Source organism: Nomia melanderi, chromosome 7, assembly GCF_051020985.1.
Source record: "Nomia melanderi isolate GNS246 chromosome 7, iyNomMela1, whole genome shotgun sequence".
Lineage (NCBI taxonomy): Eukaryota > Metazoa > Arthropoda > Insecta > Hymenoptera > Halictidae > Nomia > Nomia melanderi.
The window spans coordinates 10,675,786-10,703,291 of NC_135005.1; the positions used below are offsets into that span (position 1 = coordinate 10,675,786).

The window sequence follows — 27,506 nt, forward strand, 5'->3', positions numbered from 1 at the left end:
ACGGTAGGGGGAGAGCAGCGCGTGCCGCCGTCGACCATCAGGAGGCCAGGTGTAGCCTTTATCCATTTTACTCGCGTTTGTTACCCCCGGACCTCTACGATTCCGATGCACCCTCTGGGTCCCGCTTCAGGGGCGCCCATCGACCGACTGGGTGTACAGAAAAAATATATGTTGTAGCGATCGACTACCGATGCCCACGGACATCGGGCTTTCGGGCGTACACACATGCGCGCACGCGCGAGCGCTCTGCCCGTGCATGCTCCCGGCCTCACCGGCGAACCTGTGATTATCAAGCGCTTTTATTGTTCCACTTTCGCTACTCTGCGACTATTCTTCCATTGTAGACGGCCACGCTGTTCCAGTTACTCTTATTTATAAAGAACGTTGACCCGGATTTCTCTGTGCCGATCGAACTACGCTGGACGGGAAATAGCGATCGATCCTGATCGCGTTTCAACGGTGATGGTAATTGCCGAGGTTTCAAAGGTTGGGTATAGGAGTTTCGATCGAGAGGGGGTTTGTTGAGATTTTTCCGTTGGGAGTTTTTGTGGCGTGTTCCGGTTGTAGGCACGTGAACTAGTAAACGAGTGATGAGTAAATTACCCATTTTGCATAAGTGGTAGGTATTCCGTGCGTTGTTATGGGCTTCGTCTAATCCACCGTAAAATCCGCGGTCTAGTAATAACACTTATACTTCACGACCTAAACCCTCTGGTACTTCACATAGCTGCTGAAGTAATCTCGATTAAATCGCCAATCGATGGGATATTGAGTGAAAGATTGATCAAGTATCTAATACAATGGAGAGAAGCTGATCGATGAAATTCCACCGGAAGACCGTAGGAAATGGGCACCACCTGGAATTTCAAAAATCCACCCCAGCTGTCGAGTCTGGCAATCGACGAGTCTGATCCTGAAATAGCAGAAAGGGGGTTGCCGGGTACCCCCGTCGATTCTCCGTTCGCCCCCTGGAGGCATACGCCCACGCGGAAATGACGTCCGCCCTTAGATAATCAGCGGGCCTCGGTAACGACCATTTCGAAGGGCGTTCTCGCGGCGACGTTTCCGATTTTCTCGTCACCTCCGGCGTGCGGACCTCGGACCAGCCAGCCGGGACAACTCGTTCCATCGCTGGAGACGCGGAGAAAGCGGTAGAGAGGATATTCTCTCGGACGGTTGGTATCTCAGCGACGAGCGCGAGAAAAAAAGATCTCCGTTCCGCAAATCCTTGCGTTAATTCCTCAAAACTGATGGGAAGGGCCGAGGAAATTAGCAGATGCTGGATCCGGCACGGAGACTAGCTGGGTTTATCCTTAGAAAGTGGAAGGGGATAATTCTCTGCAATCTCCCTCTTCGATTATTTCGAAGTGTTAATCAACGATAATGATATTAACGGTTGCTCGGATTTCTTTTGCAGAGGATTTGGTGAGATGGTTAGCATGACGTGCACGCTCGTGCACCCGGAACGGTCATTTTTTCACTTTGCGCAACTTGATAAACCTCAATTAAAGGTTAAAGTGATTAGTTCGATGATATTTACCTCGCTGTCAGCGCGCATTATTAGAAATTGGATGCTACTGTTGCGATTCATTTGGCGTCGAGTGAATCACAGCCGCGTATACCTGACGACAAATGCCGTTCGGCAGTCAGTGCGTGAAAAAGCACATACGTTACGCCGTTTCCATTCACTCCGGCGAGCACGCCGTGCGAGAAGCACGGCATAAATATAACCGAGCGGAGCGCATAAAGTTTCTTGAAACTACGTGTTCACGGAACTGGAGCAATCCAGGGTAAAATAGTCAGGGCGGAAATATCCGGCACGGAAGGTTCGCCGGAGAGATCCACGGATACGTATCCGGCCATGCATTTGAAAAGATTCAAAGGTACGTGACCTTATTCGTCGGAGATACTTTCTTATATGAGGCGGTTAAAGCCTTTCTAGAACATATTTTCGAGGACGTCCTTTTCTTTTGCAATCCCACGGTTCCGCGGTGGAATTCTTGCTTAAAAACACGAAACGCAACGGGGTGGAAATGAACCTGGCGGAAATTAGAAGACGCCGACGTCGTAGTTAAATTCACTATACAAAGTTACTTTCCTTTTCTACACACAGGCATTCAAATAGTGTAGCATTCTACTTATTAATGGATAACTTTTCCTTTTTTAATAATTTACCCTTGATCGTTCTAGATACCCCCGAGGGCTATACATTTCCTTCCTCAATCATTACACGCCTACATTCCCTATGCTCCTCCGCCACCTGTCTATTTTTTAAATAGAAATGAGTCTTCGATTCCCTCCAACCTCCCATGGTAAAGTCGATTTTTGAATCTCTACTATATATGCATTTTTCATTCGACTCGGCAAGCGCTATCCACCTCTCAATGATCGAACCCTTTCGCCACCCACTGACTCGGCACACGCGTACAAGTTCGTTCGAACGCGCGGAGGGTGGTCAAAGGAGTTGTCGCGGGACCATCCGTCGGCGATTCTTTTAATCCCGATGTCCTTCAGCCGAGTAGGACGGTCTGCGACCAATGCTGCGCCAGAAGTGTGTCCTTCTCCTTCGTGTTTTCCCCCGTTCACTGCTGGGGGACGGAGTTTTTCATGTTATCTCGTGCAGGGCATCTTCAGCTGGCGGGCACCACGCCCGCGTTAAATAGCGACGAAGCAAAGACACGGCCGATGACGACAACGACAGCCCTTTGACGTACATTAAACGCGGCGGGGACTAAGTGTTTCTCCGCAGTCACTTCTAGCCTTCCTTCACCTCTTCCTGCCCGCCACTTTTCTCTAAAGCCTTTCGCCACCGAGAGAAAATGACATCGGCCTGGCAATAACCCCCGGCTACTTCGTCTTCTCGACCCCCGTGGTTCGTTCGCGGGTGGAGTGGGTTATATTCGGAGGCACCTATCACGACGGTCCTGTAAGAAGGGCCACCGGTAGGAAGGGGAACGCGGGGGTGAGTATAAGTACCCTTCGAGTGGCACTCCCGTAGGTAAAGGAGACTTCCGAAGGAATAAAGACCGGCCGGAGGGTGGAAAGTTCGGGCTGAACTTCGGTTATCTAGGACATCTCGAGGATTTAACGTCGCTCGTTACCGTGATTGTCCTTTTCACCGTGGTTTCATTAAAACATATTCGGAGTTCGATTAACAGGTGGAGCGCCAATAAAACCGATCCGAAGGGATTTACGCGTATAGTTGGCGGCGGTGAAAGGAGTCGCGGCCCCGACTTGATTCCAGTATATCAAAAGGAAGCAGAAGCGGATGGGGATGCCCGGGACACCCCGCCGATCCCCTCCCATTGACTCGCTCTTTTCCGTTGAACGTTGAATATTCGATAGTCGAAAATTTGATCATACGAAGGAGAGTCGTTATAGTGCTCGTCTCGCTGTGGGCTCTTAGGGGGGACACGAAAGAGCGACCAGTTATCGTGTTACGACGCGAGGCTCGTGTTAAACCTGGTAACTGAATATATCTCTCTGGCCAATAGCCGTCAAACGGCCGACAACGATCGAATTTGTTCAGCCAGCCGTGCCCGCTCTCTTCTTCCTCTCGCGTAATTTCTTTCTCCTTCCCGTCCGTTGCCCCCGCTCGTTACCCTGTTGCCAAAATATATCAGCGCAGCGGGTTCTCATCCCGGCCTGCCGTGCGGTATCCGCAATTGATTTCACAACCAACTGGACTACGATTCGACGGGGTCATATTCTTTTGCATTTCGATAAACGTTGCGCGATTTCACGCTCCGCTGGAGGATCGTTCGAATCGAAATATCGAGCGTTGAACATTTTTAGTAAAAAAGCGTTCGATTACGTCTATTCATCTCTATTCTTTTGTTATACCAAATTTCCAATACGTGACTGGGTATCAGACTTCAGCAAATTTCATCTAGAAGTTTTCAAAAATCAAGTGAAATATAATGCGATCTAGGATTACTTACTCTATCATTTTCACACGTTTACATACAGCTGAACTGTAGAGGTACTCAAACATCCATTCGTAGAAACTCCCCTTGAAATACCCCCACCCTTTATACAACAAACTATACTACCAGAATACATACCCTAAAATAAAAGAAGTATACAGCTTTAAATTACCAACAGAAACTAACAAAGCACGAAGCATCGATGAAACTGTTATACAGAATCGAGACCCAGTCCCTGTTATCTACTACTGAGCTGACAGTTTGCGCACCAACCGACGAGAACCGATGCCACCGATACCCTCGTTAACGTATCGCAACGAGGTATATTTCTCCATCGGTTTGCGTCCTGGTCGTCACGATTTCACGGGAGCCGGCGTTTCTGCGTACATTTCGGGGCTCCAGGTGCGAAGCACGCCGCGCGCCGGGACCCGTGGGCCCTCCTCGCCCCCCACTCCCCGACGTGCTGCCCCAACCATCCCCACCATGCGTCGTTCGAAACACGGGCTGCTACTTATCTTGACGCGAGGCCCCACGGTGGCTGGCGAAGCTCCGCGGAGCGGCGCAAGGAGCTGGCTGGCGTTCGGCTCGCTTTAAGGAAGCCGGGCCCCTCTCGGTGCCCCGGCTTCGTGTCCCAACTATCGAGCGGGCAAGAAGGGCGGCAGGGACAAGGGGTAGAGGCAATTTGCGGCGGTGGTGCAGGGCAGCTGCAACCTCACGAGATACGGCTTAGATCGTCGTGGCACGAGCCTTCCTGGCATGTGTTTCCTTTGGGCCCTCGATCCCTCCTCTCTCTCTTACACTCTCTCTTCCCCTCCTACATCCTCCTCTACCCTGTCCCCGCGTTCGCCCTTCCTCCTTAGATTTTTGCCCGAATCTGTCTCGCTCGAACGTCGACGACCGTCCTCCTTCGTTCTCGATACGCCTATGTATGCCGTACAGCTCGGGTGAAACCAGACGTCGCGGTCCCAAAAACCCTTTCCACCCCGGGATTTGGGACAATATTGCGGACGACGATACGGGAAGCACGGCTCCGTTCAACCTGCAGGTCACCTTTCTGGGTCTCCGAGCCCTGGTTGGTACAGCTGTGCTTCTATAAATGAGGACGGAAAAGAGTTTTGTTTACGGAAAAGCAATGGTTCGGCTGGTTCGTTGAGGGGTGTGTATTTAGAGGGTCTCTCCTGTTTCTGGGGATTCATAACTGTTAGCTCTATTGTACTGATCTAAGGAAGGTTCGAAGATTTTGAGAGTTATGACTGGTAGTTGTGTGTCTTGATTTAGATCTGTTCTTTTGTGAAACCTTTTAGATAGCGTCTTTTGTTATTGTACCGAGTGTTTGCTAAGAAACATTTCAGAGTTTCTTCGATCCAATCAATAATTCTTAAGGCAATTTGTTCCTATCGCTGACTATGTCCCCTAACTGTAATTCCCATAAGCAGGAAGCAATGCATTGCTCGAGCGTTTCATCTTCTCCAGTTTTGCGAACATATGTCGCAACAGCGTTCGCTCGTGCCCATGGCGTAAACACACCGGTGCGCCCATTGACCATCGCGAAGGTACACACGCGGAGATACGTTCCTTTTTTGCCGGGCGTTATCTCATCGGGAAGCTCGTCGATATCGCGCGATCGATCAATTGCGGCGCGTAAGCCGCAGCCCCGCACTGACAGCTGTTCGAACAGGACCGCGGTGAAACGAGAATAAAATGATAATTCGACGGGTAATAGCGGCCAGTTGCTTCCTGCGTGAAATGACACTTCACGCTTAAACGGGATGCGTCGGACGCGGATCACGTATCCGTCGTCGACGTTTTCGGGCAGTGGTATACACGCTGCGTCCTCGATGACTACTGGACTTATGTCATCGGAAACGTATATCTATTTTAACGACACCATTCTTCTTCCAGTTCTACGACGAGAAAGGAGCTGACTCATTAAATCAGCCAATGCTATATTTAGAAGCATTTCTTAAACATTACTTAATTACCGGCCAAAGAACTGTTTCCCTTATGACACATGGAAGTGTGCGTAATACAATGAAACAAAGAATTCAGTACCTGTTCTCTTACCTTCAATCGAATAAATCGAGAATACAGTTAGCTCTAAAATGTCTATTCAATTCAGACGAGAAGAATAATGCTACTATTTACGAAACGATCCATAAGAATTCGAATATTGAAGAAATGTTCGTAGTCGAGCGACAGAAAAAAAATATAACTCCCCTACTCTAAATTTTGCGCACCTTCTCAGCCCCTCAACACGTCCAATTGCATAAGCGTGCAGCACCTCAATGGATGCACCTTCCCGACCTACCATCGGCGTCTCGAAACGCCGAAAGAAAGCGGGCACGTGCACCGTGCCGGCGCAGACGTCGAATCGTGGTCCCTTTCAGTGGACATCTGTTGGAGGCTATCGACGCGGGGAAATTAATGCATTTTTTCCCCGGTTCGACGGGGTACAGGCGTGCGCCGCGCGAGAGAAAAAAGGACAGGTCGAGATGCATCCGTCCCCCTTCCTCCACGGCGCGCATCCTCGCGCGCGCTGCCACAAACCGTAGCAGTAGCATCTGCCGAGGCTTTCGATGAAGTGATTTCGTGGCATTGTGCACCTTTTTCTACGTCGACCTCCCCCATCCGTTTCAACGGCGTCGTGCGCTCCGCTCCGGGGTGCGCTCCGCTGCTGGGAGGGAACGAAAAATTTAGATTAAGCGCAGGTATCCGGCCGTGCACCTACTTTCCGCAGCGGCTGCGGGCATCGGCAAAGAGCGGCTGGCTAGCCTTCCTCTTCCACTCCTTCTCCTCCCGAACGGCGACGCGTTGTTACGTCGTCCATCGTTCAGCTTCCTCCTTTCTTTCCCCAGTGTCTTCTTTGTCTGTCGTTGGCTCGCCTCGGCTCGGCTCAGCTCGGTTCGACGCAGCGCGGCGCGACGCTCGGCCGTCTCGCTCTCTCGATAAAATCGCCAAAGGAAGGCCTCGGCCATAGACAGCTTCCTTTGCGCGTGCACACACACGGGCCCCGAGAAGAACCCAACTCCTCGTCGTATTGCAGCTGACACGCACGTGGCACGTGGCCCATGCACCGGGCAGACGGACGCGCACCGATGTGTATACACGGCGTATATTTACCGAGAAGCCACGAAAAGGTGAGCTGGCTTCTTCCAGGATACTTTCGACCTATCGACCCCCTTCCCGAGGAACAATGCCGCGAAGTTCTAGCCGGACAGATGCCCGGCGGGACGCATGGTTTAGCGAGCCCCGTTGGTACCAAGAAACGATTGGAAGTTTTATGGCGAACGTTTCGGAGCGAGATGGCAATCGTTCCACGTTTGTGGATCGGGACTTAGACCTTCGGTAGTTTTGTTGAACTTTTGGGTAACGGGGTTAGTTCAACGAGTTACATTGTACCTTTTTACTATTTTATTCTATAATGGCGTCATCTGTGTTTTTAATTTTTTCTGCTGGTGACAGAAACTCACCAATATTACGAGACCGAAAGTTATCACGCGAAATGCTCCAGATCGCGATAATGTACTCGTCGAGCGTCGTTCAAGTACTTTCGAGTACTGGGAAAGGTGCAACGTTGATCGCGGTGAACGATATAATCTCTATCTCGAAAAAGTATTTTCTTTCGTCAGCGACTAGACACGACCTAAGCACAAAAAGATTGAGGCGTCCGATAGAAGCGCGGCGCGTCGCGGGACCGCCGCTCGCGGTTGCGGATCTAAGCGTTCCGCGAATTTTCGGAGTGTCCGCTCCGCGAATCGCGGCACCAGATAAAACCATCGGCCGGCGGATCCTGTTTCCACTTGTGTATCTTTTAAAGGATTGCATAATCCGCCACGAGGTACCCGCGAGACCCGGTTTATTTTATTACACGGGAACGTGTTTGTTTGAACTCGTCGCGCACGCCGGCGCGGCGTCTAGACCGGCGATGATTTTTCTCGGACACGTTTCACCTACGTGTTTCCCGGGTGGTCGGCCGACCGGGTCCCGTGTATTTTTATCGGAGCAGCCACTCCGGCAAATATTTTTCCTCCGTCGAACGGGAATCGGTAACTGGCACGAATCCGTGGAAGAAAGGGATCACCTAAACGAACCGGGATAAAGAAGGAAGGAGCTAGAAGGAGTGGAGAAAGAGGCGCTTGGTTCTCGAAGGCGACGCCGGCAGGCGGCACGGGTCGATGGTTATCTGACTTCCTGTCCGTTCGTTCGCCCTTCGTGGCTCCGTAGCCGAAAGGGCGGCCGGAGAGGAGCAACGAGGAAAGAGAGAGGAGGATAATGGAGAAGGAGCAATAAAGGTTCTACAAAATAAATGCAAAAGATAATCGACATCGCTGTGCAGACACCACGAGACAGCGGAGGAGCATCATTGCCTCCTGCGATGTCCAGTTCTCTACTTTGTTCGTCAGCTTTCTCTGTCCCAAGGCCCGACATCTGTCGGTTCCGAGTCTTGAAGCTCGTGAAGACAGAAAACACGCGCGCAAAACAACGTTCCTAACGAAACGAAACGAAACGAAACGGAGAGGAAGGGAAAAGAAACGGAAAATACTGCCCGCGAATCGTTACTGCGTCGCGGTCCGTCCTCCTCCAAGTTCTTGGAACGAAACCGGGACTATAACGTACGTCTTTCCGCGAAAACATGTTTTCCTTTCTTCGCCGTCTTATAAAAAGAATCGTGATCGCTCTTGATCCTGGCTAGCCGGTCAACGTCCACTGGCGGAACCGATCCCGGACAACAAGATCGTTCGTTTAAAAGAGAAACGAACTCGCGAGTCCATCGCGCGTAGGGATCGCGTGGAGTTTGTAGCTGCTTCGGTCCGTGGAGACCAGAGAAAGAGAAACGAAAGAGAGTTCCGCGAAGAGAATGGGTGGGGGCGAGGGGTTGAGGCTCAGGCACGTGACCGGAAGGCGGGGGGCAAAACGGCGCACGCGCCGTCGTCCTCCACCTGGTGCATCACCTGCTGCCCCCTGCTTAAGCCTCCCTGCCTCCGCCTTTCCTCCCGACGCTCTTCTCTGTCGCTCCTTCATCCTGCCCGATCCTACGCTCCGCACTCTTTCTCTCTCACCTTTTTTTTCTCTGCCTTCACCTCCTCTTCCTCTTCCACCCCCTCCTGCCTGTGTTCTCATACTCTCACCCTCGCTCACTTCACCACCATCAACCACCTAGAACCACTCGACGTTAAGCTCCTTGTTCGTTTGCGATCCTCCTGATTCTTTCTCTTCTGTCTCGCCGGTTTTAAATTAATCCGCAGTTTCGCGCCAACCGCCCACCCGATTACGCCGCGATGCGTCCGCCCCTATTTTCCCGACCCTCCCCCGCGCGGCGTCGGTGGCGGCGGCGCCTGTGTGATAACTATGTCAAGAGTCGGGACCCGACGCGGCGCGTTACGTCCTCGGGAGAGAATATTCGGCCGCGCGCGCCTCGTTACTCATCCTGTCGTTCGCGGGTTCCACGAAGCACCCGGGCCCGACGTCGATGCGGACGGCGATACTCGTTATCCGATCGTATCTATTCCCGTTGCCCGTGCTAGCCGAAAGATAAATTACGCGGTGTCGCACGCGCGCACCTCCCGAAACCGCTCTCCCGTCTTTGGACGGATTCCTCGACGATACAGCCACCACCTGCCACACCCCCCTGTCCTCGGGAGAACCGAGCCGGCACAAGCGAACGGGCCCGGGATGGGACCCTGTGTCGGCTATCGGCTTTTTGCTTTTTTCTTGCTGACCGTTGCTCGATCAACTCTTGCTTAGACAATCAAAGTTTTGAGAATGGTTGTACTTGAACATTTAGAATTTAGAACAAATAGAAAATGTAGATCAGCCTGAAGGTGTCACTTAAGGAACATGTAGGCTATCTTAATGATTGCATACTTTTGTCTTTTCATCCCCTATTTGCGATATCGTTACAATATCGGAACGCTTTTACGAGCAATCATAAATCACCAGTTTGTCTTCTCGAAATTTCGAGAACTCTGATGTTTTTCTGTTGCAAGATACTTTCCGGGAGTTGTTTTAACCAGGCCGAACGTTCTCGTGCTCCGCGCACCCCTAACAAAAACGGATGCCTGGTAGGCCAGAGGAGGGTTAGTCGGTGTCTAGTATAGGCGAACGCGAGCAGGCTGACGGGGATAAATCGTCGCGAGGATCGGGCTCGTCGACCGAGCAATTATTGGGGCCCGAGTCAAGATGCGAGGCCAGAAACACACGGCGGCGGGGCACAAGGTGGCAGATGCGGGCCCCTTCAGCCACACCGAACGGCGCGCGGCGGCCCGTGTTCCACGCAGGCATGGCCAAAGGAGAGAGCTACGGGCCAAGATGAATTCAAGGTCCAGGTGGTGCGGCACCGTGCGTTCCGTGACGCTTTTGTAGGATCGACCGAAAGACGTTCGCCGGCGTTAGACGAACAGCGGCCAGGAGCGAGAGAGCTAGGGCTGGCCGCCGCGCGCCGGAACAGAGCCGAGATCATTGTCCTGCCCGCGACAATCTGGCGCGTCTCGCGTTCCAGCGCTATGCCAACGATGCCCTCTGCCAAATCGACCCCTTCCACAAATGCGGGCGTCGATGCGAAAAAGAAACGCCGGTACAAATAGTCCCTAACCCAGACCCGGACCGTTAATAACGCGCGCCAGCCGAGAACCTAGTTCTCCGGCTTCGGACTCTTTAGACATCTTTCGCAGTAGCGTCTTTGAGAAACTGGTCTGGTGGCTACAAGGACAATTCGTCGAATCACCAGCCGTTATATTAAATTCCCCTCGATCGTAAAAATTCTTCAGGCTAAAGATTGCCACAATGATTTAGATGCGAGCCGCTAAGCGTGAAAGTTGCTACCGCGGAAGAGGTCTTAACGATAAACCACGTTGGTGCGTGACCCACGGGGAACCGTAATTGATCGTATCCATATCTGTGTCCTGGTTAATCGTGATCGCGTAAACTGAACGATTTAAGAACAGGATCTGGGACAGCATTCGCCGGAGGTCGCGACACCAAGGGTCGATCGGATTCAGGAATGCTAAAAATAAAGAAGTCGACACCGCGCCGGCCAATTCCATTGTTCCACACTAATGAATGACTTTTCTTTCTGTTGCAGGTAAGTTTATCCGAGCCCGGCGTGATCGCGCGCACCGTCGAGCGCACACCTACATTACGTGAGTAACCATTCACACCGGTCCCTCGCCTGTCGAAGTGATATATCCTTCGTTCTCAGAATACTTTATTGCAGCACGGATGACGTATGCAAGAGGTACAAGGCGACCCGAGCTTGCTCGTTCGCTCACGCGCGCGTTCACCATTTTGTGCAACTTTTCACTGATCGACGACAGTCCCATTCAGTATTTTCGCCGTCGACGACCTTCTCGGGCGATCGTAACTCGCCTTGCGTCACTCCGTGGCAACTCGCTCGACGGATCCCGCGGACTCTGTCCGCTTTCGGTATGATGCCCGAGTCATAGACAGTAATTTCAGGGTGTCCGCCGGTCGACGAGGAACGCGCCAGCCGTGTATGCGTCAGTACGCGTGGGCGTCTGCGTCATTTGGGACGCATCGACCGGCCCCCCTCCCCTCCTTTGCCGGCGTGCACACACGCGGATACCGATCCTACGTTCGCCTTCCCTTTTTCATGCCTGAAATATTTCTCTTTCTGTAACGTCCTCTCTTAACAGGCGACCCGTATATGGCACACGCTCGCAGACCCGCGTAAATCGACGCTCGCGGATTAAAAAGACGGACGGAGGTGCCGTGGGAGACGCGCCGGTTCGAGAGGACGAGCAGTGAAAGCTCGGGGGCGGATGTTTTCTTGACTCCTGTGAAACGTATCGCCCAGTGTTTCCTTTTGTAGTTATTCTGGAGCAATTTGGGAATCGGCGCTAAGGCTACTAGGGCTACCGTGGTTTAGGAACGATTTTAGGGAATAATCTGATCCAAACGTAACCGAAAACACTTGAGAAATGGATTTCAGTGTTAATAAGTTGTTCGCACCTCTACTTTCTATGAACGTTAATGAAGTTGCCCATTAAGATTCCAGATGATTCAGGTTAATTTGTAGTTGACTGAACATATCAGTAATGTACAATTTCCCTGTTGGTTTATCTATGGATTCTTACATTTAATTAGTTTGTAATATGCTTATTAATATTCCACGTCGTATTTGCTATACAGCGGGATCAAATATTCATGCGTTGAAATGACTATCTATGCACGTGCTTTACGCGGGATTGACGAGTAAATTGGTTTTATTCATCTTTAACGACGTCCATATAACGTTTACGTTCGGAAAGATAGCCCGTTTACAAATTGGAGGTAAATCGACACTAGCTATCAAACGACGGAATTAACATCAAGTACTTCGGGACTATTAAGAAACTGTAATAATTTTAATTGAACTAATTAATCTAGAACGAAGGAAAGTAGCGACAGTGACACTTTTTTACTACAACAGTTTTACAACCAAAAGATAGTCATCGAACTATAGAGAACAATAGTAAACTAAACACTTTTTAACGAAAAATATCACAATAAATCAATGAAAGTAAATTTATTTGCAAGCGAACGAAAACTTAAAATCTCTCTAACAGCACCAATCGCCGTACCTACGAAAAAAATCCCAGAACAAGGGCTTAACGCGTGCCAGCCTTGTGCCCGGTCTTTCTCCAGATACTCCATTTTGTCGGGTGAAATGCGGTCAGCGTGGAACACCGCTACGCAGAAGCGATCGGGGGAAACGTTTCGACTGACGCCAGCGGCTAGACGAATAGTAAGAATGGTTCTTAAGCTGGCAGCGCCGCGTGAAAAACACTGATACGTTTATCGCGGTGCCGTTACGTAAGCCATGTCAAGAATCACCGTATTCCCGGAGGTTGGGGGGACCGGGATAACCAGAAAAGGGGCGTACGCAGCTGGTTTCGAACAAAGGAACGTTCGAGATTTTCCCGGTAGAGAAACGCGACCCCGTTGATTTGCGAGAAAAGAATTCACGCAGAAAATACCGCGCGTCTGCGCGATGATTCGGAAAAATTCCAATAACGCGCGTTAGAGTGATCCTGACTCACGCGTCTCGCGTCCTCGTTGATCGCGGCGTCGTGACTTGAAGCCAAAGAGCAAAAACCGATTTCCATGCCGGCGCCTCGACCGACGTTCACTCGTTTCGCGGTCGTCGGGTCCGCCAGCGTGCTCTTAACGAGAGCGGGCCGCCCCACCGTATATTTAGAGCCGACACCTGGGATCGACGTGGTTGAGGCGCACTTCTCCTGTACCGTTGTTTTCTATTCGCGAATCGTTCGCGAATGACCTGACCCAGATCTAATTGAGACTGGTCCCGCACTTCTCTGATCGATGAAACGTTATTACGTCTCTTGAAATCCGAAGGTGTCGGCCAATGATATGCTACTACGTATTTTCAGATCCAAACGGGGTAACCGATGACGTTGAACTACGTCTTCTGGGGTCTATAACTGGGAGCTAATGACGTAGAATATCTTCATCGTTTTAACGGCTAGACCTCGAAGGCAATTTACGCCACTCGCCTGTCGATATTTTCGAACGATCGGCCGGAAGAGACGGATGTAACGGGCGTTTGGACTTGACAGTGACCATCAGAGATAGTAAATATATAATGTTCAATGGCTTCTTCGAAACAATAGAGGTATTTTCAGTCTTGTCAGCGAAATTAACTTGTCATTGGAGATTATAATTCATACCGTGACATGAAACAGAAGTATTTGAAGATGTAGATAATTGTAAGATCAATATTTACCGGTATTTATTCGAATATTTAGATAGATTTTCGGTGATTAATTTAAGATCACCCGGTATATACACGAAAGACGTACAGCGAGTTCCGCGCAATCCGCGGCGAACGTTCGAGCTGAATTTAAGACCGTATTCCGGATTCGTTAACCGGATGACCGGACTTGAATCGACGCCGCCGCTTGTGAATGAATTCGTTATCTGAGAAAACGGTCGCGACCCGCCTCGCCATGCTGCGTGAATCGTATCGTGTAGGGTCAGCCTGGTCACGAGTGAGCGAACGGTACGCAACCGGAGGAGCGGACCGAGTCAACCGAAATTACACGACGCGTCGATAGTGCCTCGATAATATCTATCGTGTTTCCAGTCGGTAGCGGCGAGCGCGCTCGAAACTCGGTTGCAAGTGCAGCTGCAACGGAATCAGAAGCCTCCTGCCCATTTACCATAGTAAATGATATTTGCCACGTGGATCGAACAGGAAGCGCTTTGTAATTTGCAGTGTTCTTCGTTCCGGTTTAATAGAAAACACCCTGGTTTCACAAATAATATTTATAGTAATACATTAAACGATAGAAATATTAGTTACCTTCGTTTACGAGTGAGAATCTTAACGCCGAGTATTAATAAATTAGCAAAGAATCGCTAAGTAATCTTTCAAATTCGGATCTTCTGAATATTGTAATATTTTGTAGTTTACATTGCTACTTTCATTATTCTCAAATCAACAACTATGTTTCTCTGAATACTGCATACAATAATTTTTACACAACATACAATCTGAAATTGCACAACAAAACGCGTTGACATCCAAGTGTCAATGAATAATATTCGACACGATAATGCAAAAGAAAGAATCGACTCGAGTTCACTTGAAAGATTCCTTGTGTATTGTAGGAAAGTCCCAGTGTACATTCGATAGATATATCGCGACCCCACGAAAACATCTCGCGTGCGTGTCGAGAGTGCAGGCCACCGCTGCGCTCCACTCGGCAGGCTGGTTCGCGAGTCCGCGGTACAGTGTCGTCAGTAGCAGTCAACAACAATGTGTAACCGCTAAAAATACTCTCCCTTTCCTCCCGTGTGTCCCCGCCATCATCCACGGCTGCCCGTTCATGACTTTTCTTCGTCTCCTTGTTTCTTTCTTCGTGTCGCTGAGTCGAGAGCCCACCCCGCTTCGGAATAACCGCGTCTCGGTGTGCGCGCGCACTCTCTCTCCTTCCCGACAACGCTTTTCCCTCGTTGTCAAGTTCAAGAACTTTTTCCCCGCCCGTCGTTTTCGAAACTTCCGACGACGACGATCTTTCTATTCTTCCATCGGAATCCTAGAATCTCGAATCGCGGAACGATCGACGTTGCGTTCCGCGAACGTAAACGCTAACGTCACGCCGTTTATGTCACGACAATAAAGAGGTATCTGGCAGATAAGCAAGACTATTGCGACGGACGTCAGCGTCGCTATCAATTCTTCTCGTTTATGCATTCCGGCTACGGACTGATTCATCCGTTCGAACTGCTTCTCGACGCGACGAACAGGATGCTCCTTAAAGCACTGTCGCGACTCTCGAAAAAGTCAGGTAGGTTAAGGATTTATGATTTGCCGAGTCGAATGAATCCAGGGAAATTTGAATGGCTATGTTCTGTTTAACTTCCGTAGTTTCCCTACTTCAATATAAAGTCATCAGCGATTTAAATGTTGGAAGAAGTTCCAACGTTTTGAATGCTGATCGAAATTTATGGGCTTCCTGTTAACGAAAGAATTGTCGTTGCCTTAGACTCCTTAGAATATTATTTTCCTCGAGTGAAATGATAATAGGCAATCGTGATGTCAGATGTCCTGTTCAACTTTGGAGCATACTGTCTCCAGAATTGGGGTAAATGTGAACCGATTACTAAATTTACGAAGCTCCAAGCATGTAAACATGACTTTCATCTACTTAGAATTCAGTAGCTAAATATAGCTTGTTTATAGACGCTTGTCAATTATTCGAAGTATATTAGTCACATCGAAGCAGCTTGAGCAATTCTAGAATGAAGCTACGAATATGTTGTCATTGTCAAAAGGAACAGCGCCGGACACTTTGTTTGGCATCTATGTTTGAAAGCTTGCAAGTTAGCAGAAGACTATCCGAAGATGTCTGCTCGTGTATGCCTTATTCATTACGGCCAGTGTGATAGACTTCAAAAGTTAGATCGCTAACTTTAGAACGGTTTCAAACATTCAGTACCGTTTCTGGTTAGAGCGCCATTCGGCGCTAATGTGAAAATTCGTGAATCATTGCCGGTACGCGGAAATCAGCCTCATCATCCGTCATGCGCGACCTTCGCGACGCTCTAACTATGCTGTTACGCACACGTCAGTGGTATTGAGTTACAGCCTCTTCTAATCCGACCTGACCGGTGGACGTACCGCGAATCGCGATTCGCGGACTTGCCGAAGCTACTGTTCAGTCCGCCGCTGGAATCTCGACAAAATTCGTGAATCATTCGGATCTGCCTACCGGCAAACCGGTTTTTTTTGCTCTACGAGTCGGATGTTCGCGTGATGAATACCGAATCACTTAAGACCGGACCACCTCCCGTGATCCGGTCAGATAGGAATTCGATCAATTACAGTTCTCCTTTTCTTTCTGTCAGCGGTGATTCTTCAGACGACTGACAACCGAAATGACAGAGACCGAGGATAGAAAACATCGCCTTCGGCCAAGTTTGATTCATTCTTCTAGGGATCTATCTTATACACATATTTTCAGAAAGTGACAGTATTCATCGTCTTTTGTAATTACTAATCGTGATACGTAATATATAACAATATCAATAATTGCATAGGAAAAAGGAAAATGCTGCAAAAATATTTGAACATCAGCGTATATGCAATTTAGACCTTGATGTTGCCTAGTATTAGCAAAGAGCGAGGAATGCGAAGTCATTAGATTCGATGAATATTTTCAAACACAGCACGTCATCGAACATCACTTTCGATTTGACGGCCTCGTTAAACGGGACGAAGTATCGTGGGACAATCTCCGGAAATTATTGTACCGGCCGCTTAAGCGAATCTCCGGGCGAAATCCAGTTGAATGAAAACGCTGGTCGGGTTGATCCGTGCCGACGACTCCTCCAAAGACCCTCTTTGCGCCGTCGTCGGTGTAACTCGCGGTAAGTTGGTCCGCCGGCTGGCTTAATTGCTAATTAATTCTAATTGATAATTCCCTGGATAGTGTTAGCCCGGGAAGTAATCTCAAAGCATGTTTACGCGAAAGTTCCGGCGCGCAATCGCCGGCTCCGTTCCTCGCTCGCCTTTCTCCGGTGCACCGTCTGTCGTGTCCTCGTCAGTCTGCGAGGCATCTCCCACCCCCAGCACCCCTTGATTCCGTTTTCTTTGAGCGTTGATTTTTCCACGGAAAAATGAACAGCTTGAAACCTCGCTACAATAAACGCAAACGATTCGTCTATCTCTTGAACACTTGCTGAGAAGCAAATCGTCAATAGGAGCTGTGCCGATCGCAGAAGACACAGATCCAATTTTCAAACGCAACGCGATGGAACCAGCCCTTATCTCCTTCCGCTCGACATTGATTCGACGTTCAATCCCGTAATGGACTCGAAATTGGAGTCCGTCACGCGAACCTTTCCTCCTCCGCGCGCGTTCGGCCGCGCGGATTACCCTTGAAATAAAATTTCCGCCGCGGTCGGCGTACCGTCCCGCGACAGAAAAGAAAAGAACCGGAGAACGTAATACTTTATGCGACGAGGCCATAATAACACCGCGGGGCAAATATTTGCGTTCGAATCGCGGAAGGAGGAAGCCTCGTTCGCTCCTTCCGTACTCTTCCATCGAATGTTTACGAGTTGCAAACACGCGGCTGGCGGGTTTCTGGATCGCGGGGTCGACAGTCGTGTCGATCAGTTATCACGGTCGTCCCGCTACGATCGTCGTCGATAGAGCGCGACGATAGTTCAGCTCCGTTGCACCTGGTTTTTCCGCTAGTTGAATATGTGATTCGCGAACGGTATACTGCAAGGTGGAAAAAGAACGAACGCGGGGGATGTATCGGAGGAAGAAGGACGAAGGAGAGGAGAGACAGTCGCCACGAACGACGCGTGACGTTCTCGAACACGTGAGGAGGCTGCGACGTAAACGTCACGTGTCACGTGACCGAACTACGTCGAAACGACAAACGGCCACGCGCGATCGCCGCGTCGACGACGGTGGAAACGCATCGGGTCGGGGGCGGGACGGGGAAAAGCAATAACACGATACGCGGAGGCTTTTCGCCGAAACGGAACGTCAGAGCGGTTATCGGCGCGCGTCATCGCGGTGGTTACGCTGGCCCCGATCGACGGCGGGATGGACGGACGGGCGTGCACCGTCGACGGCGTTTGCCCAGATAAATCAATATGCCGGTGGAAATTTATTCCGCGATATGCGAGAGAGAGAGAGGGAGAAAGATAGACAGATAGAGAGCGCCCCGCCGGTGTTCGGTCGGTCGATTCAAAGGTTTCGTCGAGACGGAACGCCGACGGTCCCGCTAATGAAATCGATCGTCGTGAATGAAATGCTGCATCGTCGGCGACGTCAACCGCCACGTGACCGCCATGCGTGCGTGTACGTGTGTGCACGGCCCGACGGCCGAGGTCGTTCCTCGACAGTGGCGAACGATAACAAAACGTTCGTCGACTTTCCGTTTTTACCTCAGTCGCCGGCTAACGTTCCCCTAGCTCGTTGTTGCCGCGTTACGATCGGATACCGCGGAACTCTGGTTCCAGGAAATCGCGATTCGCGATTGATAAGGGTACGGGAATACCGTTCGCTCGTGTAATTGATCGTAGTCGCGCGATGTATTGCCTGGATGTGTGTACATCGGTTGGTTCCTACGACGCGCCTATAACGAGAGGGGATATCTGAAACAATCAGGCTCGAATATAATGTAATCATTGTCTGACGTCAGAGAAGAGTGTTGTCAATGTTTCACTACAAGGCCGCTAGTGCGATGAATGCAGATGCGTCTGCCGAAGTGCTTATAGCGAGAGGAGGTCGCGGAACCGTTTACAGTGTACGATTTTATATGCTTACTTCTAACGCGGCCACACGAAGGTACAGTCAGACCATGATTAATAACTGTTGAAGGTAACGTGGCGGTGCGGTTGGACGGTCGATTGCGTTACGCTGTCTGCGACGATATCGAAAGACGTTCGGAACGGTATCGCTAGATTCTCTGGAATTCGTCCCGCGGTATTTACCGCTCGGTGGAAGAAAGCTCGCCGCGTGTTCTCACGGGTGTCAGCCCTGAGGCCACGAACAAATCTAATTGGTCAGGAGAGCGTGTTGGTTGCCGCTCATTCTAGAAAACGGAGCGCGAGAGGCTAGAGCGGGAACGTGCGTGTACTGTCGGGGAGTGTCGCGGCAGCGGCGGAGCAACGGTGTTCGTGCGACACACGCGTAGGAAACCGACGAGCGAGCCGCATCGCGCATACCTACGCACACGCGGAACGGAACGAAACGGAGAACGGGACGGGTACGGGACGGAAAAGCGACTGGTCGCTGGCGCGCGACCGTATCGTGCGCTATCTCTCGGTGTGCGTCCCCGTGTCGCGTCGCGTCGAGACGCTCGGGGATTATAAGGAATGTCGAGGAACGGTGCTATTTCTGCCGCGTCTCTCTATTCCGTAACAATCGGGGACGTATAGAAGCGCGAAGGCGTGCGTTTTCTCCGGCCGACGATCATCGGTCCTCCTCCGCCTCCTCTTCCACCCTCGCTCCATAGAGATATCTAGCACGGTTCATCCGAGAGAGTCGGCTCGCGTCGGCTCGGGAACCGTGTCGTTGGACATAAAGTTCGCGCTACTTTTAGAACGGTCGTGTGCTATTCTTTGCCGCTTATTGTCCCTAATTGAGACGCGACAATTCATCATTCCTCTCCCGGTGAAGCGGAGCCCCGCGTATTTCGGTAAGATGACCCATTTGTCGCCGGCGCCGCGAAGGTATCACAACCGGGAATCGTCCCGTGGAATTTTCGTCGTCGTCATCCCGTGCGGCCGTTCGTAGAGGACGCGTGCGATTTAACCGGAATCGCGCGTGGTCGCTGGAGGAATCGTTAACGAGCACGCGCCTCGCGGCGTTCCATGAAACGAGAGGAGCCAGCCTCGCGGCGCTCGCGGAACGGAAACGAAGGCCACGCGTAACGGCGTTAACAGCGTGTACCCAACGCTGTAGGAAACAAGATTATTTTCCGCATAGCGTTGGATACGTTGCACTCGTCTGCCACGGTGAACCCACCGATGCCGGGCTGCGTTCAGCCACCCGCGCGCGGATTCCGCACGGCGCAATGCGGATCCGATCGGTTTTTCTGATCCGGTATTTCCGATCCCGCGACGCGCGTCACAATTGACGCAACGGAAGAACCCGTCGCGGAGCCGATGCATTTTTGCGGCCGGTTCGGGGTCGAACGCACATGCTCACGCCACGTGAAAGGGTCGCGTCGAGTCCTGTCTAGAGATTGAAAACGTTCCGAAAATAACTGTTTGAAACTGTTATATATCGGTTCCGACTGAAACAGTTATGAAGAACTGAAATTAGTCATAGCTGTTATTCGGTATATCGATTCCGAGCTATATCGATTTCGGTTCCGAAGAACCGGACATAATATTGGTTCTGAAACGGTTCTGTAACTGTTAATTTTTGGTTCCTCGTAACTGTTTCAAAAACCGAATAACAGTTATAGAACCGTTTCAGAACCAATATTATATCAGTTCCGAAGAATCGGAACCGAAACCAATATACCTCGGAACCGATATACCGAATAACAGTTATGACTTATTCCGATTCTTCGTAACGGTTTCAGGAACCGAAAGCGATATCATAACTGTTTTCAATCCCTGGTCCTGTCGAATCGCGTCGGGTGGAATCACGGCGACCTGTGCTACATAATTTTTCGTGTTACACAGGGGACACCGGTGAGCGGTGTGCGTTGTGTCACGTTATTCCACCCTGCGTGAGTGCGTGTGTACCGTGGCTTTTATCGCGCACATAGGACGGACACACTCGCACGCATAAAAGAGTGGTACAAGAGAGAGAGAGAGAGAGAGAGAGAGAGAGAGAGAGAGAGAGAGAGAGAGAGAGAGAGAGAGACAGAGAGAGAAAGAGAGACGTACACACATCGAGACGAGCCAGTACAGCGCCACCCCGAATACCGGATGTGACGACACTCGCGCACTTGGCCCGACGCACTCTTGAGATGTCTCCCCTCTCCCTCGGCGATCATTCCGTCTCTGTCTCCCCACGGTCTGTTCCTCCCCTTTACCCGTTCGCGGCGTTCCCCTCCGCCGCCCTCCGCGTCCCTCATCCTGCCGAGCGACCGTGCACACCGCTTGGGTACACGAGTGACGGAGAGTCAAAGGGAGGAAGCGAGAAAGGCGGACGGAGAACCCCTGCTCTATCCCTACCTCAGAGCCGCTGTTTCCTCCCCTCCTCGAACGGGGCGCTATTTACCCTCGCAGTTCCGGCGACGGCCGCACGGCGGCGCCGCGGTATCTCTTGCGTCGCATCTCGTCGGGGTTCCCCGTCGTTCACGGCGTCCGACTCGCGCCACCGCGCACAGTCCCACGCGGATCTTCGCGCGTGTCTGCCGCGAGTGTCATATCGCGATTCGTGCGTCCGACTCTGCCGCGCCGCGTCTCTTTGTTCGTTTTCGCGGAGACAACGTTCGGCGTCGTTTCTCGACGAGAGCAGCGCCGAAAAGAGCGTCGCTCACCGATCGCGCGACGGATCGTCCAGCCGACTACAGTAGTACACGGTACAAACGAGGATCTCCCGAGATGCCGCGTGTGTGTGTTGCCACCAACCAGCCGCCGCGGCGGAGCGAGAGAGATGGCCCGAGACAGCGGAACGGAAAGAGAGCGAGCGTGGCGAGAGGGGCAGACGACCGACAGACGGAGAAAGGAAACAACACACTCGCGGCCATTTTAACTGCGCCGTACGCTAACCCGGGCCACCCAGTGTGTAGTACGAGAGCCGGAGAGCAGCCAGCCGCCCGACGTCGCTCTCTCCTTAGGCATAAACTGCGTCTCTCGCGTGCGCAGAAGCGAAGCGCGCACGCGACACGGTACATGTTTTCTCACAAACGCGCGTTAGCAGGCGCGCGCGCGCCCTGGCTCTCTCACGCACGCAACAAACTAGCCGTCTATATCTTCGCCGCGCGTGTATCGTACTTTCACGCTGCCTACGGTAGAACTGTCCGTCATCGACCGCCTGGAGCAGCCGGCACGTTTCGCTGGCGATTCACCGGCTCGCGGTCAATTGACAGCGGACAGAGACTAACGGTGACAGTGTGACAGCACACGAGAACTCCAAGAAGCGGCACGTGGACCGACACCATGGAATGCACGTTCCACCGGTACGTTCGTTTGACGATCGAAACCGCGAGACACGCGGTTTGAGAGCCACGGGGGAAGAAGTGGTGCGCGCGAGAAGGGAAACGCTCGACCGGGGAATCCCCCCGGTTTGAAGTTTCACGCGGGCCGACCGTGACGCGACGAAAGGAACCAGGGGCATCACGTTCAGCCGGTAACAAAGGACTTGACAACGGCCGGGGTTACCCTATGATAACCCGCGCGTAGAAGAGCGGCAACGGAACGCGATTGGAAGTGCGGCGAAAGCTTCGGAAATGGAACGCGTCGAGGTCGGTGTCGTCGTAAACAGACCAATTGAAACGACGACGACGACGACGACGGCGACGGAGCGAGTGGCCGATGGGAACCGAGAGCGGCGGTGCGAAGCGGGTCGCGCGGAATTAAAAGTCCCACGGCCGCGCGACGGCGTATGACACGCGCGCACGCGCTCTCGTACGTGCACAGCCGAGGGAAAGGAGGAATCGAAAACGTAAGTCGTACGTATCGGAAAGAGGTTAAAGACGCTCGAAGCGGGAACGAGGAAAGTTCGACGGCCGTGGGGCGCAACGCGGCGGGAGAGCAAGAGAAGAAGCGGAGTTATCGTGTGCGCGCGCGAGACGTAGGTACGAATGAAGAGAGCCCGGTGCCTGCCGCGTGACTCGGAATCTGCGCAGTAAATCGCGTTCACGTGAACGCGCGCCGCGACAGAGGAGGAACGGCCCCGCGCTCCGTCGCGAGGAAAGCTTTCGTGCGTCGGTCACCGTCGAACGGCCGATCGAGGCGTGCGATACTCGCGCGCCGGACTCGTTTTTCCGGAATACGCCGATCACGGACGCGTTTCCCTGCTCCCCGGCCGGCGGCGGTTTCCGCTCGTCTTTCGAGCGCTCGTCGTCTATCGGGCCGTGGCACGAAGCCCCTTCTGCGAGAGACGTGGGCGACGCGAGCTGGCTTACGTAATGCCCCGGCGATAAGACGGATAACGGCGTCGCGCCTTCGGCCGAGCCACCTAAGCGGCGTCTCTATTTTCGAACAAGCTAGTCACCCATCGCGGCGCGTCCTGACACGCCCGAATACTTTTTCCGGGCCGATAAAAATGTCACCGGCGGAGCATGTCTCGGTCCTGCACCGAAATCGTACGCTATTCGTTGAACCTTCCTCGACCGTTAATAGAAACCGCGGGGATTCGTCTTCGGCTCGCAAGATTCCGATCGGAACCCGACGAGATCGATGTAATTTAACGCACTGTGCAACGAGAGATCGAGGAACGCCTATGAAGATCGCCCGCTCTATAATTATCCGAGTAACGGAGTATCAGACTCTTCCGGTGAACTTTCTTTAGCCAGCCAGACTGGATTCCAGTAATATCGGCTTAACGGAAACAGTTTTCCACGGGACTTGTGTCGCACGAAGGTTGTCGTCGGGTACCAAGATGGCCACGTGGTACTTACCGTGCCAAAACCGTGGAGCGTGATAACGTCCCGCGAGGAGACGGGAACGTGACTCATCGGCCAACTATGCGAAACTGAATCAGCCCGCACGATATTGAAATCGTGCAACGTTTTGCAATTCACTGGCGTCCGCTGACGGACGCGCCGCGACATTCCGCGATCTCGCGACGGATGATCCTCGCGCCTGTGTACCGTATCGTTTCCATCTGAATTGGAGATGCCCGATCGCGTCAAAGGACCAACACGCAGGAGAAAGAGAAAGAGAGAGGGAGATGGAGAGAAGCGCGGTTGGCCGTGTGTGGTCCGCACGCTCGCGCGCGGCCATGGATCCCGTGTCCGCGTTGAAAATTCTTTTTTCGCGGTGACATCGACCACCGATTGGCGTGTATCGAGAAGAAGTTCGCCTCGCGAACGCTGGAAGAGGGGCGACATCGCGCCGGTGGTGGGGACCGCACTTCGCATGATGGACGGGCAAGATGGCGGCCCGGGTTAGAGACACGTGAGAATCGCGTTGGCGCATTACGACCCTGGAAAATGGTCACGGTGGCACGTGTAGCCGTGCACGATCCGTCGAGACGTCCACGCGTCCTTTTTTTTCGAACCCGTTTCCGAACCGATCCCGTTCGAAGCTTCATCCTCGCGGCCGAGGACGATGATCCGCCGTTCGCGGTGTGCGTGCGTCCATCGCTCCATCGAGTCCACGGGATCTATTGGAAATTCCTAGCACCGACTTCGTACAAGGTAAGACGATAATATGAGAAATTTTTATTGTGTTTGCTACGGCTGGCAGTTTTGGAGCGGGAATTATCTCGATCATCTAAGGCGCAAAACGAAGAATTTTCGTTGACAGTTGGTTGTTTTATACATTTTTATGTGAAATCTTTTGAATCGGAATATTTGATATTTGCACTGTTAATTAGAATCATTTGGATGTATTCAAGTAAGGTATAATAATGTTGGGCTCAGTCTCTAGCTTAAAAGGTTGATGCAAAGGTTTGAATACTTTCTAAACATGAAACATTTATAACGTTAACGAATACACGGTTTCCTGCTCCAAAAGTCCCTATCGACGACTATATGTATATCGAAACTCTTGAAACGAGTACAAAGAACTAGATAAACGTTCGCCTAGAGTGTACTGTCGTCACCGGGTACTCGACAAGATTAATTTCGAGGGAAAGTATTCGTTGAACCAACAATACGAAGACCCGATTTCATTTAGCGTTGGCAAACGAAGCGCCGTCGCTATGGAGTACCGACAAAACGGCGAACACAATAGACAAAGACCTCGCACGAAAGCCAGAGTTTCGCATGCATTCCGTACCGTCCATTCGCCGGAAGATTCTCGCGATCGAGTGGCGTTCAACGACTGGCCTCTCCTCGCGGGTCATCGTTCAGACGCGAAAAATAGGTGTTTAGTTATGCTACGGACGCGCCGACAAATCGCCGCGCGAGAGGAAAGGAAAAGAGTAATGCTGGTTAGCGAAGCAATAACGCGTTCCCCGCGAGTTCCATGTGCAATGCCCGAGAAACGGCCGCCCGACACACGTAATTACCGGTTTACTACTTCGCGGTTCCGTTCGAACTATTTGCATTTTCCTGTAATTAGAGCCCTCTAATCCTCCCGACGAGCTTGCTCTCTCTCGCGCGTGTGCGTCTGCCAGCGACCAGACGAGCCGTCGCGATCCTCCGGAAGGACGCGTCCCGCACGAGCGCAGTTTCCCTCGCGAAAAAGCGGCGATTTGCATACGGAGCGCGCCTCGTATCCGCCGTTCTCCGTGCGACGCCGTGGGTCGCGGCTCACGGGAGAAAAGAAAAAGGGAGCCGGAGAAACGTCGACGGTTAGCGTCGAACATGAAAAACCGTAGCCGGTTCCCACCCGTATATACATATCAGTTCTTTTCTTCGATCGCAAAGCAAAATTACGAAAGTTCGTTACGGGGCCCGCAGGCCCCCGGCTTCCCGTGCGTATATTCTCGTTGGGCGACCTGTCGCGACCAGTCGGCCCTTTCAAGGAAACTGGTACGACCGCTTTATCGGTCGAAGGAGATCATCGGGTGCGTCTCGCAACTGCTCGCGCTGATTTTCATTTCAATGAGCCGCGGCGAGGGCTGTTTCCTCAGGGCGGTCGCGTCAAGCTGGAGAAAGAGAGCGAGAGGGCTGTTCGTTGACGGAAAGTTAAACACGTGGGTAATATACCGCCGCCGGTCGTCGCTCGAACCCCCGAGACCTGTCTGGTGCGTGCTCTTCAACGAATAACGGACTACTTTTTTTCTCCTTTTATTCTTTCCCTTTTCTTTCTTTTCTTGGCCGCGTTCCGAGGGGTGTTCGAACGTCTCGCGCTCGACGGAGAGAGCGACGCGCGCCGCCTGTCCGACGATCGATACGAAAATCGGTAACGATATTACGCGTTTAAGGGTTGGGATGCGGAGAAGGGGTGTGTCCGAGAGCGATGCCTGTCGGAAGCTGTAATGGAGATTGATGGCCGCCGAGGAGAAGCCGATGCTCGCGATAGCGAATTAATACGCGGGATAGATCGCCGCTTAAAATATTGAAATCGCCGCTGGAATTGTTGTTTGCGCTCCTCTCGCTCTCGTCGTTATCGAACGATTCCCGTTGAACGGTTTTCGTTAACTGCGCCGATAACGCGTCGAATCACTCGTCACAGATACAGGGAAAAGGATTGGAGACGTTTAACTAATCGACGGACGATCGGAAAATCTCGGAAACGCACTGCAGATTCGTTGAATTATTCGAATAACAGGTGATTCAGGCGCAATATCCACTAGCGAGTGTGCTAATGAAGATTGTTTCATCCTTCGTTAGCCAACCTCGTGCCTCTACGTGAAGGTACCAAAAAGCTTTCTGGAAATAGTTAATTGATAAACTACGGACTTGCTGTATTTGCTACATCCATAATTAATTACAGTTCGGTGCAGTAGATGGTACAATTTTGTGGATGACGTATTGAAATATTTCGTTTGTGTAACTCTGCTTCTAAATCACTACACGGGAATAAACGTCCCTAGTTCCGTAATTATGGAAGACGTACTTGTCTACTTGTTCAGAGTTTAACTTTAGTTTCGCATCGACCAGTGCAAGTCTGAATGGTCGTCCCCGTCGAGGAACATTGTTGGATATAACGCTGGTTGTTGACCTATCGCTACCGATAAACCACGAACGAAAGTGGCAAACAAGCGAAAAGTGAGCAACCCGCGGAATGCAGTTGGGTGGGCGAATCGTATTTGGCTACCGCCGTAATTGTGCTTCGGCGTTTCTCCATTGTTTTGCTCGTTCGCGTGGGCAGCGTCCGCGCGTTGAAGACGATTAGGGGTTGATCTCCCGTGAAGCCTTTTTCAAAGGCACGGATGGCTTATCGCGTCGCGGGTACCGGTGCCGTTGGAATCCCATGAACGTCCCGCGAAAGAGGCTCGATTGAAAATTGGAACTTTATAGCGACAGTTGCAGCGTTGTATCGATTTCATAGGAAACCGCAACAAGACGGTACAATCAGCTTCTTCCGACCGAAAATTATGTTTCGGATCCACGAGCAACAACCGCCTACCACATGTCGTAGGTAAAGTATGCACGCCTTTGCGGCTCACGTGTCCCGATCTTAATGAGCCTCCTTTGCGTTCCTTTATGAAGGAGCACGCGTCCCACTCCTTCCGCGTGTAGGCGCTCCAAGAAATCTTTCATCGGCTTGTTACGATTTATAATTTGTCAGAAACGGTGAGGGAAACTACCAATCATCTTCTCCTGTGTGGTTTCGAAACATTCCTGTCGTTGATGAATAAACTGAGGCGTTACAATAGGGAATGCCATAGCTCGATCACTCTTTGGGAAATATATTATCTTCGCTGAGGAACTCTTTGAACATGCACAGTGACAACATCAAAATGCTAACATAAAGTATTCGTCTACTACATTCTATAGGAACTTGAAATATTATTGCAGTCTTCGTAATCTTCTTCGAATATTAACATTATTGGGAGTGGGGGTTTAAAGA

General features: G+C 51.5%; 2 protein-coding genes across 3 annotated transcripts in view; both read left to right on the forward strand.

Moving 5' to 3' along the window:
* Positions 1-27,506, forward strand: part of LOC116424940 (serine/threonine-protein phosphatase 4 regulatory subunit 1) — a 150,835-nt gene that overhangs the window by 36,950 nt on the left and 86,379 nt on the right. The window contains exon 1 of one of the 2 annotated variants that reach the window (XM_076368891.1): positions 20,834-24,238. The exons of the other annotated variant lie outside the window; for it this stretch is intronic. The gene's annotated coding sequence lies outside the window, so the exon portion shown is untranslated. Of the gene's footprint in view, positions 1-20,833; positions 24,239-27,506 lie in introns of those variants that run through there. 2 annotated transcript variants of the gene reach the window in all.
* Positions 10,404-20,722, forward strand: LOC143174676 (uncharacterized). Its single transcript, XM_076368893.1, has 4 exons — positions 10,404-10,500; positions 11,008-11,065; positions 11,140-11,348; positions 13,316-20,722. The coding sequence occupies exons 1-4, from the start codon at positions 10,470-10,472 to the stop codon at positions 13,375-13,377; spliced, it is 360 nt and encodes a 119-aa protein (XP_076225008.1). The 5' UTR covers positions 10,404-10,469; the 3' UTR covers positions 13,378-20,722.